This window comes from Pleurodeles waltl, chromosome 10 (genome assembly GCF_031143425.1).
Source record: "Pleurodeles waltl isolate 20211129_DDA chromosome 10, aPleWal1.hap1.20221129, whole genome shotgun sequence".
Classification (NCBI taxonomy): domain Eukaryota; kingdom Metazoa; phylum Chordata; class Amphibia; order Caudata; family Salamandridae; genus Pleurodeles; species Pleurodeles waltl.
The window spans coordinates 397,095,881-397,116,323 of NC_090449.1; the positions used below are offsets into that span (position 1 = coordinate 397,095,881).

At 42.5% G+C, this 20,443-nt stretch overlaps 1 protein-coding gene across 2 annotated transcripts in view; it reads right to left on the minus strand.

The window, feature by feature from the left end:
* Window positions 1-20,443, minus strand: part of LOC138261558 (uncharacterized) — a 257,041-nt gene that overhangs the window by 49,932 nt on the left and 186,666 nt on the right. For both annotated transcript variants that reach the window (XM_069210618.1, XM_069210619.1), the window contains exon 5: window positions 12,756-12,890. In XM_069210618.1, coding sequence (XP_069066719.1) covers window positions 12,756-12,890 — 135 coding nt within the window. The remainder of the gene's footprint in view (window positions 1-12,755; window positions 12,891-20,443) is intronic.

The following is a 20,443-nucleotide window of genomic DNA, read 5'->3' on the forward strand; positions in this document are numbered from 1 at the left end:
ATATAGCCCCCTTTTATGCTTAACACTGCATGAAAGGGGCATTCCATGGGTGTTGCTGTGGGTGTTCCCACAGCAATACCCATGGAACTCGATGGAATCTGAAGGAGTCCCAGATTTACAAGTCTGGGAATGTGTCAGATTTCTAAGCCACCTCAGGCGTCCGTTAAAGTGGCGCTACGGGGAGAAAAAACTTTATTTCTCCCCGTTTTTCCTCTTTCTATGTATGCTGCATTCTGCAGCACACACAGAAAGAGGAAACACCATTAATGATTGATTATGTGCATGAATGTGTCCATTCCTGCACATAAACAATCATCCCTGCAGCACAGGCACCCTTGCACCGTGGTGCAAGGGTGCCTGTGTTGGTGCTAGGCAGAAATTTGGGAGCCAGCACAAAGGAGATGAATGCGCTGTATCTTATAGATATGGTGCATTCCTGCCATTTTATTTTGACGCAGGGCGGCGCAGCAAAAGGGTTTGTGGTGCTGCCCTGCACCAAAACTTAGTAAATGAGGCCCTGAATTTGTTTCAGGAATACCTGAACAGTACAAAGCAGGTCATCCAATAGATTTACCAGTTAGGCTTCAGAGCCGATCTTCAGAAGTTATTTCAGGTGAACACGCAGCAGAAAACCTTGTTGGTGCGCATGTCAACACTTAAAGCGAAGACAACTTTGAGGTCAGAACAGATTCTGACTTTTTAGAACAACCCTGACTTTTACTAGGCATTGCAATCTAGAACAGTGATTAAAATGTTGAGAATGATAGTATCTTTTATTCTTACGATACCAAATGTATGTCTGACATGAAATCAGTACAGAAGTGGTTCACCAGTCAGTGGGAATAGTCAATGGCCACCTGAACAAAAGAGAAATGTTGGCCCTCCTACAAAAGTTGAGTAAATAATTGAATCCAGACCTGAAACAAGTTGGAGAAAGTCTGTAGCGGTTTAACGGATGTGCCTACGCTGATACAAGATGTAGAACAAGAGGGAAGTGTGTTGGACCTGACCCTTTTTGCAGTGTCATCCCCAAACGTTTTGCCTTCCTCATCCTATTTTTCTGACCCTCTTTTTGTTGGCTTTGGGGCTCTGAGAACTTTATCACTGCTGTTCAATGCTAAAGTGCATGTGCTCTCCCTTTTAAACTTGGTATGACTGACGTACACCTGATTGGCACATTTAATTTACCTGTAAGTCCCTTGTACAGTGGTAACCCTTATACCGAGGGCCTATATATTAAATGCTACTAGTGGGCCAGGAGACAGCTTGTGCCACCCACAGAAGTAGCCTTTCAATCCTGCCTCAAGCCTGTCTCGGCAGAGCCTGCGTGCGCAGTTTGCTGCCACCCAGACTTGGCAAGCCAAACTACTTGCCAAGGCTTTAACTCCCTTTTTTACTATACCTAAATCACCCATAAGGTAGGCCCTAGATAGCCCTATGGGAAAGGTGCTGTGGACGTAAAAGGTACGACATGCCTTTATGTACTACATGTCCTAGTAGAGCCAAACAGTCTATTTAGTTTCTCACTACTGTGAGCACTGCTCCTTTCATAGGAGTGCATTGGAAAGGCCCTGACATATGTCTATGTGCCATCTGCTGATTTATGAGGAATAACGTGGGCATATTTAGTATGTTGGGAATAGTAGTGAGAAATGCTGCTTACTGATGTAGGTGGATTTTTTTATACAGTTATAGAAATTACACTTTTAGAAAGTGAGCATTTCTCTGAGCTTATGACTGGCATTTTGCAGCTTGACTCCAATTCATGTCTGGGGCAGACTGACAGCTGGGCTTTGTGCATACGTCTCAGACAGCCAGTACACAGGGAGGGTGGAGGTGTAACAGGATTGCATCTGCATACTGAATGGCTTTCCTGGCCTTGGAGAGATAGAGGCAGGGCGCACTTCCATTTGTAAAGGCTGTGCCATGGCCTCACACAAAGGGCTAGTTTACCCCCTACTGATGTCTGGAGCCATTGCTGGAGGAGAAGCAGACATTCCTGGAACTGGTTATAACTAGTTTGAACCCCCCACCTCTCCACATTTGTGGAAGTTGTGCAAAATGAGTATAAGTACAGGGGGTTGTCCCCACGTTTTAAGACAGACACTAATGGACTAATGAACTGGACACTGGATGCTGCCAGAAGGACTCGCCGGGAACCACCTTCGGACTGCTCTATTGTTGTGCTGACCTGTGACCTGCTAGGTTACTGAGAGGGACTGCTACTGCCTTTGAACCCTTCTGCTGGCCAGCCTGCTTGTGCCCCACAGCCCTGTGCCCCCATTGCTGTCTCCAGGGGCTGGGTGGTGTGCCCCACTCCTGCATTCCTGTGACTTTGGTGCTATTCTCCCTCTATGGCTACCAGTGGAGTGCCCCCTGTCCCTTGCTGAGCGTTTGAAGAGCGCTTTATTGACCCCAGTGCGTGGAGAGCACTTCTGGTTTACTCGTGATGGCTACCAGTGCGTGGTGAACGCTGCCCTTGTTGTCCGCGTGGAGAGCGGTCGGACCTTGAGAGCCCCAGCAATAGTGCTGCAACAGTTTCTCCCCAACCCCCCCCCCCCCCCACCCCCCACCCCCCCATTCCAACCTCCACCCCTCTGGACAGAGGCCGGGGAGAAGGAGGATCTTCGCGGCACCGTTCTAATGCCCATGGGAGAGCAGGTAAAGCGTGCACTCGTCAGTGCCCCCGGGGCCCAAGCAGACACCTACTGTGGTGCAATCACTACTGTGGCCTGAGCAGCAGAAGGAGAGGAGCCAGATGTCGGGAGGAGACGCTGGAAGGATTTCCCTGGACTGAGCCGCCTCGTAAAGGGGAGGGTGACTGTCCAAGAGGCCCCGGTGGGCTCCGGATGCGCTGCCTGTCGACAGTGGCCCTACCAGGCAGCTGCAGGAGTCCACAGTTGCCCACGGAGCCAGCTCTCAGGAGCAGATGCCAGAAGTATTTCCGGGCTGAGCTGCCTCGTAAGGAGGGTAGCTGGGGTAATTTATGATGTGTTTCGCCCTGCGGTGATAACAAGCCTTTCAGGATCTGCATTACATGCCTTGGGGGGGGGGGGATATGGTTTGGTTGGACAGGTGCATAATGGAAAGATTTCCTTATTTTGCATTTATGATAAAGCAGCTGATGATTTCCTGATATATGCATTCTCATTGGTGTTAATGGTGACCTGACAACTGCTTATGTTTGCAGAGTTCTAGTAACTTGTGTAATGATCTTACAACTGCTTGTGTGGCAGGGTATTACGGATACACGTTGTTTTTGGTCTAATGATGTTCAATGCAATACTGTATGTTTTCATATAACTTATGGTGTATTTATTGTGTCACTAGTGTTGTGCAAACGCATTACACATTGCCTCTGGGATAAGCCTGACTGCTTGTGCCAATCTACTAAGAGGGTGGGCAGGGGCTATCTTAGATGTGTAGCTCCCTCGCCCTGTCTAGAGTGGTGGACCTTGCCTGACTAAGTTGCCTAACCTAGCCAACCAGAAACCGAATTTCTAACAGAGTGCATGCACAATGGAATTGGAAGAGAAGACAGTATCTGTGATAGGGATGGAGAATGTAATGAAAGAAAAGTTCAAAATGGTGGACAGCTTAAATAGAAATATTACATTTGAAATGTGAAGATTTCGCGATTCGGGCAGGACAGTGTCACTGCAGAAAGTGTTGTGGGACACACAGGGCCCCATTATGATGGACTATATGAAGCTGTTTCCACAAGCGCTCAATTGGGGGAGGAGAAGAGTCTAGATAGAAAGGGTACACATGTGGTCTGTAAAAGACAAGGAGTAAGTGTTGACCAAGGGACATAGTTGCTAAAATGACATCATAACAAAAGTTACAACTTATCACAGGCAAGGAGGAAGAGCCCTTTACACTTCCAATTTGCTGCTCCTGTACGACCTAGCTCAGACAGTAGCTAAAAGAAGATGCTTTCAGCAGATCACAGATGTCTCAGGAATGGTAAGGGCTAGGGCGCACATGTAATATGGAGGGTTAGATCCATGATTTTCAGATTTTTTTGGCTGTCCTTATATGATTGACATATATTTACTGTACATATAAATCAATTATATAATCAAATGCCCACCTCCCGGATCTACACTGGACACCACTTGGCTAAAAGAAACATCCAAAGTGTGGATAAAGGGCAAGAGGATAACGCTTTGTGTAAAACAGTAATGTAAAACATAGAGCATCATGTGTAAAGTTACATGTGTACATATTTCTTTTCAATATATATATCAGGTACTTATTCAAATTATTGATAATCTTTAGAAAACTTGTAATTTAAATGATGAATACCATTACAGTTGTCTCTACTGGCAATAGACATAGGAGAATAAGTACATTATTGTTGGTGGACTCTGAGTAAATACACCATCAACATAAAACACTTTATCATAAGACAATTCTTGTTTTTTTTTAATTGTGTCTAAACTCTAAGACCAAGTTGTTAACCTGAGTTTGGGTCGGAACGGCAGTATGGAGGCGAGGTTACTGACCACAGAATTCAAGAAAGCATGTCATTAACTCTTGCTGGATATCATTTTGAATAGAGGGCATACGAATGGCAGCCCTTTTGATTTCGTATAGATAGCGTGGGAGCGTGATAATGTGTGTGTTGAGAGTTTCTATGCCAGACAGGTAAGCAATATGAAGTCATAATTGGGGCAATTAACTGCTAATATTACTTTAGTATTTGAGTACAATCTTTAGTAGATGTAATGGAAACCCTTACACATGATTTATTTAAAGGGGTTTATGATTATCATAATATATTTAAAACAATTAATCATAATCAGACTAAATGAAAAAAGTGATGCAATATGTGGACACGGACCTACAAGTTATGGATAATTTGTATCTGCAAGTTAAATATATATTATTCATTTTATGTATCAATATTCTATCTGCTTTTCATATTTGCTTGTTTTCTCAGTGTGACGTCAAGAATGTTTAGCATCCCGATTACTTGCAGAGTCCCCCAAGACTCTAAACTGTCTTTAATGTATTTCAAACCCAATGTGCAACCTTTGCTGCGGCTCATCTGCATTCCATGCTTTCTCTTACAGCTATGACACTCAGACTGTCATTCAGCTTGACCATCAAGCACCTACATCAGCGAATAAATTTGCATGATTGATTGAGGGTGGTCCCACAGTGGACAGGTCATAATTTCCTAAAGGTTAATTGCAAGAAAGCAAAGCCCATCCTGCTACATAAAGAAAAACCTTGCTTGAACAACTGTCTCTGGCCACTTTCCATAAGATCTCCTCAGCTACCTGTTCTTCAGGTTAAATCCATGTGGGTGACAAATGAAGAGAATATAAACTTCGATCATAAGATATCTCCAGTCATCGTTCCTTGTCTCTGCTTGTTGAAAGCATTGAGAAAAGTCATACCATTAATGCCCAGATTATCTCTGTAGTATCTGTCTGCATATTTGTCCAATCAGACGATTGTAAATTGCTTTATGCTGACCTACCAACAGTTCAAGCTTCTATGTATTCAAAATTTTGTGGTCAGGTTAGCATGCAATTTAAGAAAATACAATTACTTCTCTGTTGCTAGACAATGAGTGTATTTACTAGATGTGAATTCAGAATCAGATTCAAAGTTCTGTGCAGGAGCCTCAAAACTTACTTCATGGAAGATACTGGGAACGTGAATCTGTAGCAAAACTACTGCTGATCTCAAAGACCCTGAGATCAGTAAGTCAATTTCTATAGCAGATCCTCGGAATAAGGAAGATCCCCAATGGAGGCCATAGCTTCTGTTGCCCTGCTTCCCAACTGTGGAATGCGCTTTTTCTGTTTTTAAGACAAGTTCACAATTACATGGCCTCTTAAATCTTTAAAACTTTCCTAATCATTTAACTGAGGAATTCTTGCTCTTAGTGTGCGCTTCTATAGGTTAAGCTCCAAGAAGACAGTGGGTGGAGAACACTGCACTTTACAAATAAAGAAATCAAAGAAGTATATTTATCACTACTCAACCAATTCATTATAAGTGGGTGAAGAAAAAACATCTGTTAAATTGTGGGATTTACATGTGACAAAATATCAATTAGAGTAGTTCTGTTAAAAAAATTACTGTATAGTTACTAAAAACATTACAAAATGGCAACGCCTGATTTAAATCAATGATCAAAGTGCAGTGTGCAACAAGCATAGTTCACAAATGATGCCTAATTTATAAACTATCGTTAAGTGAAATCCTGCCATGCCTAGAACCCCGAATAGGGTCTACAACACCTAAAAGACTATATGTCCCATAAAAGAAAAACAGGTAATAAAAAACAAGAAATACTAATGGGGCGATCCCATTAATCAACACATATCCTCCAATTAGCAAAATAAAAAAATAAAAAAACGAATAAACATACTCCCTGTCCAACTGAAACACACTTTGGGCAGTTCAGTGCCCCTAGCAGGCTAACTAAAGACGTTCAGCAAAAAAACACAAAAAAACACAATTAACGGGCAAAAGATAAATAATTACGATGGCTTGTCTTCCATAATAGGATATACTAACTGAAGGTTGTTCAAAACTTGGAAGTGCAAGCCTTAGTAGCAAGGCAGTGGAGAAAAGGCACCCTTTACTAAATAACAAACTTTGTAATCAAGATCTAGCTGGTACTAAAACTGGGTCCTGCTGCCACCGATTAAGCAGCTGTCTTATTAAGTTAACAAATTTAGCACATCTCGCCAATGCCCAGGGAGCCATAGGCTTGAAGCAAATGGCAGATGCTTCCAAGCAGGTACGTGTCCCGGAGGCCAGAAAAAGCTGTTTAAGCAAGAGTCTCCTTTCATAGTCAAGGACAGGGCAAGAACATAACAGATGCAGCAATGATTCGTACTTATAATTGCAGAGTCAACAACATCTGTTGTCCCTCAGGACTGCCCAGGCTGGATTAAAATCTTTTATCAGGAGCACTAATAGTCTCATGTGGAGGATCTGCCTTTGCAATTCTGCATTTATAGTTTCCATAAAATAGAGCTGTGGTTTCCACAAGAGATAAGAGTTGTTCAACGGCTGGAACAGTGTCAAGTCGTCTCCCTTTTGTAGGTCTTGTTCCCAGACAGTTTTCACTTGCTTATTAATTGCCCTCTTCCAAACTGCGTATGGGGATAGCACTGTTAAAAAGGACAACATCTTCTATGCCGAGGATCGGGATCACAGCTCTTAGTTGGCTGTACCAGGGATCACCCGGAGTTTTGAAAATAACTTTCAAAGTGCTTTTTAAAGAATTAATTTGGCCCGTCCTAGTTCGGATATAGAATTTCAGCAGGGAAGCTTAACATTCGAAAGTATGATTGACTAACCCCAGTTCTAATCTTAGTCTTGAGTGCGCGTGGCCAGGTTGATGAGATTGTTTTGTGTATGCTCTGCTGTGAATTTGTTCCAAAGTTGGCTCCAGAGCACCTGGTTAGGCATGATAACTGTACTGCAATGCTAGAAGTAGGGTCGCCCTGATACCTCTCAAAATGGGAGCACCCGAAGCTCTGCTTAACAGGCAATTCAATTGGCCAATTCCATATATAATGGCAGCTGCCTTCTTTTTAAGTGCTCCAATGTGCCACTGCCGTGCCATTATCGCTGAACCGCACGCCCAAGTAGTTGTAGTTCCTCAAAGTACTGATTACCTTCCTACCTAAGCAACATGCTGCGATCTTCTTGCCCCAATATCTTCAAAAAAATCAGGACATTTGTTTTATCCTGACTGACCAGCAATTGATTCGCTACATTGACTCTATCCACTGTATCTAGTGCTTGCTGCAGCCTGGATTTTGTATGTTCCATAATCCCCAATGTCTTCAGAGTATTTTATCATTTGCAATTTGGTGGTTCCTAACTGGGGAGAACCAAAAAACTTGATTGCAGTATTTTAACCAGATCAGCTGTGTAAAGATTAAACAGCAGATGGGCCAAAACACAACCTTGCTTCAACCCCCGATTTGTGTAAATTTTAGATGATACGGAGCAGGGGGCGGTTTTCACCCGAACACAAGTCTTTGAATATAGAGAGATTCTTGCTCTTAGGAGGGTAGGGAGTATATCCCACCCAGCTAGCTTCCTCCAAAGGGTTGTCCGGTCCACCCTATTGAAAGCCACGCTATAATCCACAAAGTAACCCGCTCTTTTGTAGGGCTTGATATCTGAGAAAAAGTAGTGCTAGCATTATGTCTACTGTTGATGCCCCTGCTCGAAAACCTGGTGAAAGAATGGTAAAATACTGTCTTTGTATACCCAAACATCCAACTGCTCCAGCAAACTTTGAGCATAAACCTTTGCTTCAACGTCCAGTAATGCTCCCACGCGTTTGGAATGATAGTGGTGTGAATAGCATAGTTGAAAAGCAGAGTGAGCAGGTTGGCCCAGTTAAAATAGGTATATTTGAGTAGGCTTGCTGAAAGTCCATTGAGCCCCAACTTTGAGTATAATTATAGTCAGGGATGTGGAATTCCTATCGCCCGACGCCCAGGACATCTTGTTTGGGGTCAAGGGCAACAAGTTTTTATGTTTACTTTGTCCTTGGGACAAGTAGGCCCAACCCCCTGCAGCACAAACCCTTTGGCTGCCTGTTTACAGAGAGTTGAACTCTCTGCAGTTGAGGTAATGTGTTTCCAAAAGATAATGCTGTTCGAACTTGTATTTATGGCTCATTATTTGAAAGCCTTCATTATTAGGGTGCGTGCTGTAAATAAATGTTTTAATGTCACACTTCACTACTGACGTTGTTCCAGTACAAAACAAAAAAACATGTACACACATGTTTGAAACGTTTAGGCTAAGAGGCTAAGTATAATGCTCCCAGAATGCTCTCTGATTATATGCAAATGAAGTGTCATTTAGTAAAATGTGTTGATGCATGCTAGTATTTCCCAAAAATATTTCTAATGGAAAATCAGTGTAACCATTTTCAACACGATTATGGGAAGCATGAAAATAAACAAACACTGACAAAGCCAACTGATCTGACATATTTTTATAAGTCTTTTAGTTTCATCAATGCGTGTCTTGTTTTGACATGGCTTTTGTAACACTTTATTGTTGTGGGAGCTACCAGGCCCTCAACATTGTAACAAACATTGGCAAAACCCCCCCAAAAAGTTTTTGAACTCTTAAAGCACACGTTGCCACCAGCGGCATAACAAAGGCACCGCAGCCGCCCTCCAGGGGGCCCCGTCAGCACAGCACCTGCCCTGAGTGAGTCTGGAGAGGGGGCTCCTCCATGTTCTTTGCAAAGGGGCACCCTCCAGTTTCGTTACGTCACTGATTGCCACTGTAGTTCCTGACACTGAACAAAACTACTTTGTGTGGCAATATGCTCCTTGTGGAAGAGCAGAATGCGATCACTCACAGTAAAGCCAGCCGAAAGAGAGAGAAATAGAAGTTTAATAAAAACAAAATGTCTTTGTTAACACTAGACCTAATTAGGGACCAAGACCCACATGTAGGTAGCTTTTTGCATGTCGCAAACAGCGACTTTCGCTGTTTGCGACGTGCAAAAAGCACATTGCGATGCACAAACCCAGTTTTGCGATTCAGTAACCTGGTTACCGAATCACAAAACGGGTTTGCGACTCGCAATTAGTAAGGGGTGTTCCCTTCCTAATTGCAACTCGCAGTGCAATGTAGGATTGTTTTGTGACCGCGAACGCGGGCGCAAACCAATCGCAGTTTGCACCCATTTCAAATGGGTGCTAACACTTTCGCAAAAGGGAAGGGATCCCCATGGGACCCCTTTCCCATTGTGAATGTCACTGTAAACATTTTTTCAGAGCAAGCAGTGGTCCTGTGGACCACTGCCTGCTCTGAAAAAATAAAACGAAAACGTTTCAATTTTCGTTTTTGTTATGCATCTCGTTTTCCTTTAAGGAAAACGGGCTGCATTACAAAAAAAACTGCTTTATTGAAAAGCAGTCACAGACATGGTGGTCTGCTGTCTCCAGCAGGCCACCATTCGTGAGGGGGTCGCAAATTGCGACCCACCTCATGATTATTCATGATGTGGGCATTTGCGAAGCCCTTGCGAATCACAGATTTGCAGGTCACAAATCTGAACCTACCTACTTGTGGCCCCAAATTCTTAAAGAAAGTCACAAAAGTGCACCCATGGTATATGTCGTACCCCTATAAAATATTTGTGAACTGTATTTTAGCGTGGGTAAATACGATGTGTAGATTTGCTCATGTGAAAATCTATTGAGCATTTGCAAGTTCATTTTCCCTCCAGCCACTTTCTTCCCAACCCTGGAAGAAGTTCTAATTCTGCCATTGTCAGGAGTAAATGTCCAACCTTTCTTATTATGGGAAAATATTAGGGAGAAGCTGGTAAAAATCTTTAAAACATGCAGGTTAGTAGGTTTGCAGACTCAAAGGCATTCCAGCCCTGGAACTATTGCTTACTGCTTCCTCCAGCCCCAGTATGCAGATCTGCAGAAAGGTGGCAAAATAAGGAAATTGCTACAGTAGGGATTGAAACTCCAAGTATTCAAGCCCTACTATGGTAGTAGCCCTGGCATAATCAGAGAGGCTATTAATTGCTGCCATAATTTGTCGCCACACTACATGGCACCAAAGGGACAAGTAGATCTTTTTACAGGACAAGTAGATTTGAGAAGCAACCTGTCCCCTGGACAAGTAGATATTTTAATAAATTCCACACCCCTGATAGTAGAGGCGTGATATAGGTATAAACGTTCGTTAAATGAGGAATAGAGTACTAAGACTGAATCTACACTTATGAAATTATTGCTTTGATTAGCAAACAATTGTTTTGTTTGCACTGTTCTTAATCTAAGCACAGCAAACTAACATTAAGTTTATATATTTTATAGTGTACGTCAGTACGCATTAGAAGACACAAGCTAATGTTAATTTAAAAAAAAACACTGAAATATGCCAGTTACAGTTTAGTGAACTAATTATAACTTGCGCCCACTTGCATATTACATCAGTGACGTAATACGTGAAGTCATTACCAATGCATGTTGGGGATGCTAGTTATAGTTAGTTCCCTAGACCCTCTGTGGCACATTTCAGTGCTTTTTGGGTTTTTTAACATTGGTGTGTGTCTTATTCTATAACATCACTTTAACTGTTGGCTTTTATCAGTGAACTTGTTATTTTTTTTTTTTTTTTTAACATGTCGAGGTCTTTGCACATGATCATAACATCATTTTAAGCTGTTCAGTAAATATAGGATCTAATTGAGACATCACATGAAATATACAACCTGTGACCATTGGCTGTAGAAAGAGGTTCCTCCACCCACAGATTGATAAAGTGTATTGCTGTTGTTGACTTTCCATAGATTGAGTTCACATCCAAACAAATGATGGTTTAAACTGTTGTGAGTACTTTACAGTGATGTGGACACAATTGTTCAGAATTAGATAATTTCAATACTCATGTATAACATGATTTGTGCTTTTTGTTTTAAATAGATTGGTTGAAACACGAGATTATGAATAATTGTTAAAGCGTAATAATTTATGTGAACACTAGACATGACAGGAAAGGCACAAGACGTTTCCATGTAGTGAATTTAAAAAATGGAGGCCTGAAATGGATCGATTTATAATAGCCTGAGTTTCTAGTTGTTTTTTCTGTTAAAATGATTGAATGGATTTTCACACTGTCACTTTAAAAGGACTGTTTGTGCCTTGAGACTCTATGGTCCAGTCGAAATCGGAACACAGAAACAGGTCGGCCATCTAAATGCACAGGAAAGGAGGTACCTATGCAGATGTCTCGCTTTAACTACTTTTAGCTCATTTAAAAATATATTATGCCTCAAGTTACTAACTATCCACACCTCCCCTCAAATTTTACCCCACTGTTTTCATACCTGCATTAACATCTAAGAAGTCATTTATTTCAACCTGCCCATTAAGAAAGACACTAATTTCAACAGCTCGTATTTTGATAAAATGGTGTTAAAGAGTGCCTCACTTTTCTTTCAAATAAACAATGTTTGCGCACTATTTGTTCATTAAAAGTGTGGTAACACTGTAGTTGATTACTGGAGAGTTAACTGGCAGACTGCTGTCGGTGTTGAAAGTACGTTTCACTCAGCATACCAGAATGTTTTACTGAAATGTATGAGAAAGATATCTGAGAACACAGTTCCTCATTTTATCTTTCTTGAGCACTAACAACAAACAAAGGAAGGCTCACTGAGGGGGGGGAAAGGGACTGACAGTTAAATGGAGGCAACCAAAGACTGACTGACACACAAAGGCATTCACATACAAAAAGTGTGAAAGACAAATAGGCAATCCGAAACAGATTATGAATTGCACCCAGCCATCACAACCTTATAGTGAGACGGAAACCAGTTACTGCCAAGAGAGATACATGCATACACAGAGCAGTGCACTATGACATACAAAGCAGACTGAAAAGACACAAATGGGGGAAATATCAGTGTATTAATTGTAGTAGGAAAAAAGGTTTTAAAAGGACAATAGGCAAAGAAGGAAGCTCAGAGACAAACACAGGGAGGTGGCGAGAGATACAGAGCTAATATATTTACAAAGTGAGATATAGCGCAATAAGCCCAAAAACACTGAAAGAAAGATAGGTATGCAGCCTACACTTCATGAACTTGTAATCAGTATTCACTGCAGAGCACACATTATCCCAATGGATATACACAAGGAGCCACCTCGAGGGTGGATTCACTATTTCACAGTGCCCATAAGCATGAAGTCAAAGACATGTACTGATTGGTATCTTACAGGTGTTCCCATGCTGCGGGTAGGTGGTAGAGTGGCATGGTTCATCCGTGGAGACTGATTAGAAAGGGGTGCCCCAACCAGGTATGGAAGCATTGCAGTAGAGCCGGACATAGCCTGTCCATTTTGGATATTCACCTTGAAAAGAAAAATACATGTTAAAGCCGTAAGGTAACACTGACCTCGTAGGATGCTCCATCATCAGCGAAAGAACCATCTACATATTCCACCCAAAATTACACAGACACTTTTACCCGAACCAAACTATCAAACCAAATTTCGAGTTTTCCTTAGATTCATATGTTGTTTGAATATTGTCTTATGTCAGAGGAGGATCCTGGCACACTTTGTATAACAGATACAAATTTTGTAAACTTTTGAAGCTGTTGCAGTGGCCATTAAGATGATGAAACCCCAAAATACTAAGATTCAGAAACAGAAAACCTGCAAAATGCTAACTTAGTGCACGCCCACTTTTCTGCTTTCAAAGGACTTATTGGCAGGGGTTATTAGATTTTTATTTTTTTTAAATTGGGAGGTCTACATGTTTTTGTCAAGGTGAGAATTTCCCTGATTTAGTGAGTTTAAAATACTTTTGACTGTGTTTGCCATTTAATAATGTTTATTTTTAACTCTATACTGCGGCATTTTGTTTAACCTCAGAAAACTTTATTCCAATTTGGGTCTTCTACATCCAAAGTATTGTAGATTGTTTACTTCCACTTAACAAACATCAATCCTAATCTCTAAGTAATTAAATGAGTTCCAATAAGACATCCAAAAAGGCAAAAACATATTGTTATATTGCTCTCTATGGGATTGTTAGAAGAGTAATGTCCTCCTGCCACTCTGGTATCTGTATACCGTTAAACACACAAATCAGCTTAGCCTTGATTCACTCAGAAACATTTAGGGGCATATTTATACTCTGTTTGCGCTGAACTTGCACCATGATTTTACGCAAATTTGGTGCAAACTTAACCTCATATTTATAGTTTGACGCTAGACCCATCTAGCATTAAAATATAGGAGTTAACATCATTTTTGGGATGTGTGAAACCACCTTGTGTCAATGAGATGCAAAGTAGGCGTTCCCGTCCAAAAAATGACTCAGCCAGTAGCGCCTTATTTATCCTCCTGTGCAAAAATAGTGCACAGGTGGGAGGCGGGCCTAAATAACGGCGCTTAGCGCCATTATTTAACACCTGGGTCAGACCACCCCAAGGCCCAGGAATACCCCCACCAAAGGGGCACCAGAGGATGGGGACCCCCATCCCAGGTAAGTATAGGTAAGTATTTTTTAAAACAAATTCTAAGTGCCATTGGGGGCCCTGAAATGGGGCCTCCTGCATGGCACTAGGTGCAAAGGCCATGCCCAGGGGACACTGGTCCCCTGTGCTGGTCATTGGTGTGGTGGGCATGACTCCTGTCTTTTATAAGACAGAAGTCATGTGGTATGGCTGGTTTTGCATCAGGAAATGACGCTTGGCTGGTTAACTGCATTTTTTTGGCCTCTAACCAGCCTAGCGTCATTTCTTGAGGCAAAACCCCTTCACCCGTACCGCCACCCCCACCCGGCTAACATAATTTTTCCTGATACTAGCCTAAACTGAGCGCCGGCTTGCGGCATGCCATAAACTTGCCGCCTGGCTGCATATGTTCAGTTTTGCAGCAAAAAGTATAAATATGGGCCTTATATTCTATACTTCAGCAGCAATAAAGCCTTATGCTAATCAGCACCAGGACCAAAGTATAAATACCCAAGAAGGCCTTCTACCATTTTCATCCTAAGAAGATCATCTTCACCTCATTTGACTGTAAAATGACAATTTGCAGAGCTGCCATGCTCAGTAATGAGATCAATGAGAGGAACTGTATCTACAATGATCTCTGCCAGACTTGCTGTGTATCTCCCACATGAATGTTTACTACCTAGGGCTTTAAAGTGGATTTTAGCTTACAGAGAAGATAAAATCAAGCTTTCAGAAAAAATAAAATATCCACAGGGAATCTTTGTGCAGGTTTAGTATATATATATATATATATATATATATATATATATATATATATATATATATATATATGGAAAATGTCACTTACCCAGTGTACATCTGTTCGTGGCATGAGACGCTGCAGATTCACATGCTGTGCATATCCCGCCATCTAGTGTTGGGCTCGGAGTGTTACAAGTTGTTTTTCTTCGAAGAAGTCTTTTCGAGTCACAAGATCGAGGGACTCCTCCCCTTTCGGCTCCATTGCGCTTGGGCGTCGACTCCATCTTAGATTGTTTTCCCCGCAGAGGGTGAGGTAGGAGTTGTGTATATAGTAACAGTGCCCATGCAATGGAGTAAGTATGTATGTACATAATGTGATTAAAAGTGTTATATTTACAAGTTTACAAATGTACAAGTTTATTTTTATCAACTTATAACGGCTACAGGCTTCCGTGGAGGTGGGAGGGCGCATGTGAATCTGCAGCGTCTCATGCCACGAACAGATGTACACTGGGTAAGTGACATTTTCCGTTCGATGGCATGTGTAGCTGCAGATACACATGCTGTGCATAGACTAGTAAGCAGTTATCTCCCCAAAAGTGGTGGTTTAGCCTGTAGGAGTTGAAGTTGTTTGAAATAATGTTCGTAATACTGCCTGTCCTACTGTGGCTTGTTGTGTTGTTAACACATCCACACAGTAATGTTTAGTGAATGTATGAGGCGTAGACCATATGGCTGCCTTACAGATTTCTGTCATTGGTATATTTCCTAGAAAGGCCATGGTGGCACCTTTCTTCCTAGTGGAGTGTGCCTTTGGTGTGATAGGCAGTTGTCTCTTTGCTTTAACATAACAGGTTTGAATACATTTAACTATCCATCTGGCAATGCCTTGTTTGGTTATTGGATTCCCTGCATGAGGTTTTTGGAAAGCTACAAACAATTGTTTAGTTTTGCGAATTTGTTTGGTTCTATCAATGTAATACATTAGTGCTCTTTTTATGTCTAATGTATGTAATGCTCTTTCAGCTACAGAGTCTGGTTCTGGAAAGAACACTGGGAGTTCCACCGTTTAATTTAAGTGGAACGGTGATATAACTTTTGGCAAAAAATTTGGATTTGTGCGTAGATCCACTTTATGTTTGTGTATTTGTATAAAGCAGTAGTTCCCAACCTTTTGATTTCTGTGGACCCCCACTTTAACATTAATGGAACCCAGGGACCCCCACTGAATCATCATGGGAATCCGGGGACCCCCGCCTGAGTTATTATTGGAAGCTGGGGACCTAATTTATCAATATTTGTTAAAACCTTTTCATTTTCTAGGCTCTCGCGGACCCCTTGAGATGGCTTCACGGACCCCCAGGGGTCCCCGGACCACAAGTTGGGAACCACTGGTATAAAGGGTTCCTGTATGGTAAAGGCTTGTATTTCACTTACTCTTCTGAGAGATGTGATAGCTTTTAAGAAGGCTACTTTCCAGGTTAAGTATTGAATCTCACAAGAGTGCATGGGTTCAAATGGTGGCCCCATGAGTCGTGTTAATACAATATTGAGGTTCCACGAAGGGACTGGTGGTGTTCTTGGTGGAATGATCCTTTTTAGACCCTCCATAAATGCTTTTATGACTGGGATTCTAAATAGTGAAGTTGAATGTGTAATTTGCAGATAGGCAGAAATTGCTGTGAGATGTATTTTAATGGATGAAAAAGCTAACTTAGACTTTTGTAAGTGCAGTAAGTAGCTTACAATGTTTTTCGCGGACGCGTGTAATGGTTGAATTTGATTATTATGACAGTAATAAACAAATCATTTCCATTTATTTGCGTAGCAATGTCTTGTAGTAGGTTTTCGAGCCTGTTTGATGACCTCCAAACATTCTTGTGTAAGGTCTAGATGTCCGAATTCTAAGACTTCAGGAGCCAGATTGCTAGATTGAGCGATGCTGGATTCGGATGTCTGATCTGTTGTTTGTGTTGAGTTAACAGATCTGGTCTGTTTGGTAGTTTGATATGAGGCACTACTGACAGGTCTAGTAGTGTTGTGTACCAAAGTTGTCGTGCACAAGTTGGTGCTATTAGTATTAGTTTGAGTTTGTTTTGACTCAATTTGTTTACTAGATACGGAAGGAGTGGGAGAGGGGGAAAAGCGTAAGCAAATATCCCTGACCAACTCATCCATAATGCATTGCCCTTGGAGTGAGGCTGTGGGTACCTGGATGCGAAGTTTTGGCATTTTGTGTTTTCTTTTGTTGCGAATAGGTCTATTTGCGGTGTTCCCCAGTTTTGGAAGTAGGTTTGTAGTATCTGGGGATGAATTCCCCATTCGTGGATCTGTTGGTGATCTCGACTGAGATTGTCGGCTAACTGGTTTTTAATTCCTGGTATGTATTGTGCTATTAGGCGAATGTGATTGTGAATCGCCCAATGCCAAATCTTCTGTGCTAAGAGACCCAACTGTGTTGAGTGTGTGCCTCCCTGTTTGTTTAGGTAATACATTGTTGTCATGTTGTCTGTTTTGACAAGAATGTGTTTGTGGGCTATTAGTGGTTGAAATGCTTTTAATGCTAGAAACACTGGTAGTAGTTCTAGTTGATTTATATGAAGTTTTTTTTGCTGAGTGTTCCATTGTCCCTGGATGCTGTGTTGGTTGAGGTGTGCTCCCCACCCTACCATGGAAGCATCTGTTGTGATCACGTATTGAGGCACTGGGTCTTGGAAGGGCGCCCTTGGTTTAAATTTATAGGATTCCACCATTGAAGCGAGGTGTGTGTTTGGCGGTCTATCAACACTAGATCCTGAAGTTGACCCTGTGCTTGTGTCCACTGTGTTGCTAGGCACTGTTGTAAGGGCCGCATGTGTAATCTTGCGTTGGGAAAATGGCTATGCATGAAGACATCATGCCTAGAAGTTTCATCACTAATTTTACTTGATATTGTTGGTTTGGGTGCATGCTTTGTATTAAATTTTGGAATGCTTGTACCCTTTGTGGACTTTGAGTGGCAATCCCTTTTTTTGTGTTGATTGTCGCTCCTAAGTATTGTTGTATTTGACACGGTTGTAAGTGTGATTTTAGGTAGTTTATTGAGAACCCTAATTTGTGAAGGGTTTCTATGACGTATTTTGTGTGTTGAAGACACTGTTTCTGAGTGTTGGTTTTTATTAACCAATCGTCTAGATACAGGAATACGTGTATGTGCTGTCTTCTGATATGTGCCGCTACTACTGCAAGGCATTTTGTAAATACCCTTGGTGCTGTTGTTATCCCGAATGGTAACACTTTGAATTGGTAATGTACTCCTTGGATTACAAACCTAAGTATTTCCTGTGTGAAGGATGTATGGGTATATGGAAGTACGCATCCTTTAGATCTAATGTTGACATGTAGTTTTGTTGTTTGAGCAAGGGGATCACGTCTTGAAGTGTTACCATGTGAAAGTGATCTGATTTGATGTAAAGATTTAGTGTTCTGAGATCTAATATGGGTCTCAGAGTTTTGTCCTTTTTGGGTATTAGAAAATACAGGGAATAAACACCTGTTCCTTTCTGATGGTTGGGTACGAGTTCTATTGCCTCTTTTTGTAACAACGCTTGGACTTCTAGTTGTAATAGATCTAAGTGCTGTTTGGACATGTTGTGTGTTCTTGGAGGCACATTTGGTGGTAATTGTAGGAATTCTATGCAATAACCATGTTGGATAATGACTAGGACCCACGAGTCTGTAGTTATTTCTTCCCAATTTTTGTAATAATCTGTGAGTATTGAAGTCACTGTTTAGTTTGTGGGGCCTTTGGGCTTTGGAATTTCCCACTGGTTTTAGGGAACTGTCCACCTCTATATTGTCCCCGAAAGCCTCCCCTTTGATACTGGCCCTGGTATGTGGGTCTGGCTTGTGAGGTTGAGGGTTATGTGCTTTGGGCTCGAAACCACCTCTAAAGTGTGGCTTTCTAAAGGTGCCTCTGCTTTGTGGGGAGTAGAGCGCGCCCATGGCTTTGGCCGTGTCAGTGTCCTTCTTTAGCTTCTCTATAGCTGTATCCACCTCCGTCCCAAACAACTGTTGTCCATTAAAAGGCATATTAAGCACAGCCTGTTGGATCTCTGGCTTAAATCCGGAGGTGCGGAGCCATGCGTGTCTCCGAATAGTGACCGCTGTATTCACAGTCCTGGCGGGTGTGTCCGCTGCGTCCATTGCCGATCGTATCTGGTTGTTGGAGATACTTTAGCCCTCCTCCACCACTTGCTGTGCACGCTTTTGAAACTCCTTTGGAAGATGCTCAATAAAATGCTGCATTTCATCCCGATGAGCCCTGTCATATCTTGCCAATAAAGCCTGTGAATTGGCAATGCGCCATTGATTGGCTGCCTGTGCTGCAACTCTTTTGCCCGCTGCATCAAACTTTCGACTTTCTTTGTCGGGTGGTGGTGCATCCCCAGAAGTCTGTGAGTTTGCCCTTTTGCGTGCTGCGCCTACTACCACTGAGTCAGGTGTTAGTTGTTGCGTGATGTACACAGGGTCCGTAGGGGGAGGCTTGTACTTTTTTTCCACCCTAGGTGTAATGGCCCTGCATTTGACGGGGTCTTGAAACACTTGTTTTGCGTGTTTTAACATCCCTGGTAACATCGGCAGACTCTGGTACTGGCTGTGTGTTGACGACAAAGTATTAAATAAAAAGTCATCCTCAATAGGTTCAGCATGCAGTGCTACACTGTGAAAAGTAGCTGCTCTGGACACCACCTGCATGTAAGCAGTACTGTCTTCAGGTGGTGACGGTCTTGCCGGGTAGCAGTCTGGGCTATTGTCAGATACTGGTGCATCATATAGATCCCATGCATTTGGGTCATCCTGGGTCATCCCTGTGTGCGTTGGAGATTGCATCATAGGGGGTGTTGCAATTGGTGATAATTGCGGTGAGTGCTGTGGCGATGGTTGTGGCGAAAAACGTGGTGGAGTTTTTTTCTTTCGCCACCTTTGCTTTTGGTTGTTTCTCTGTGTCTTGGAAAGCAAGTTTCCTTTGCATTTTAATAGGGGGAAGAGTTCTTATTTTCCCTGTTTCTTTTTGTATATGGAGCCTTCTTTGTGTATAGTCTGGCTCCCCCATTTCTAAATCGTGTCCAAATTTATGGCCTTATAGTTGTGCTGAAAGGCCTTGTTCTTTGGAATAAGAACTTTGTTTCGGCTCCGATGCTGGGTGTTTCGGCACCGAAACTTTTTCCACAGTCTTTTTCGGCTCCGAAGCCACCTTTTTCGGTTTCGGGGTGCCGATCTCTCAGTGCCGACTTTGCTCGGAGCCGGTTTCTCGTGTCAAGTTTGGTCTGAGACAGTATCTCGGTGCCGAGTATACTCTGTGCCGGTATCTCGACCAGAGTCGGATGTCTTCGACATGTGTGTGCCCTTTTTCGGTGCCGATGTTGGTCACTGAGTTTACGGGTTAAGCCATGGCCTGCCGGCGGTGGTGTCCCCTGGGCCTTCATGATTTTGGCGTGAGTTTTGGCCGGGGCAGGTTTACTCACGGTTTTCGCCGGCTGCTCACGTTCGGCCTCGTTCGAGTCCAAATCGGCAATGGAGAAAGTCTCCTCTTCTTCGACGTCGTGGTGTCCTGACGGCATTGATGCCATTTGAAGCCTTCGAGCTCTCCGGTCCCGTAGCATCTTCTTCGACCGAAATGCCCGACAGCCCTTGCAAGTATCCTCTTTATGTTCG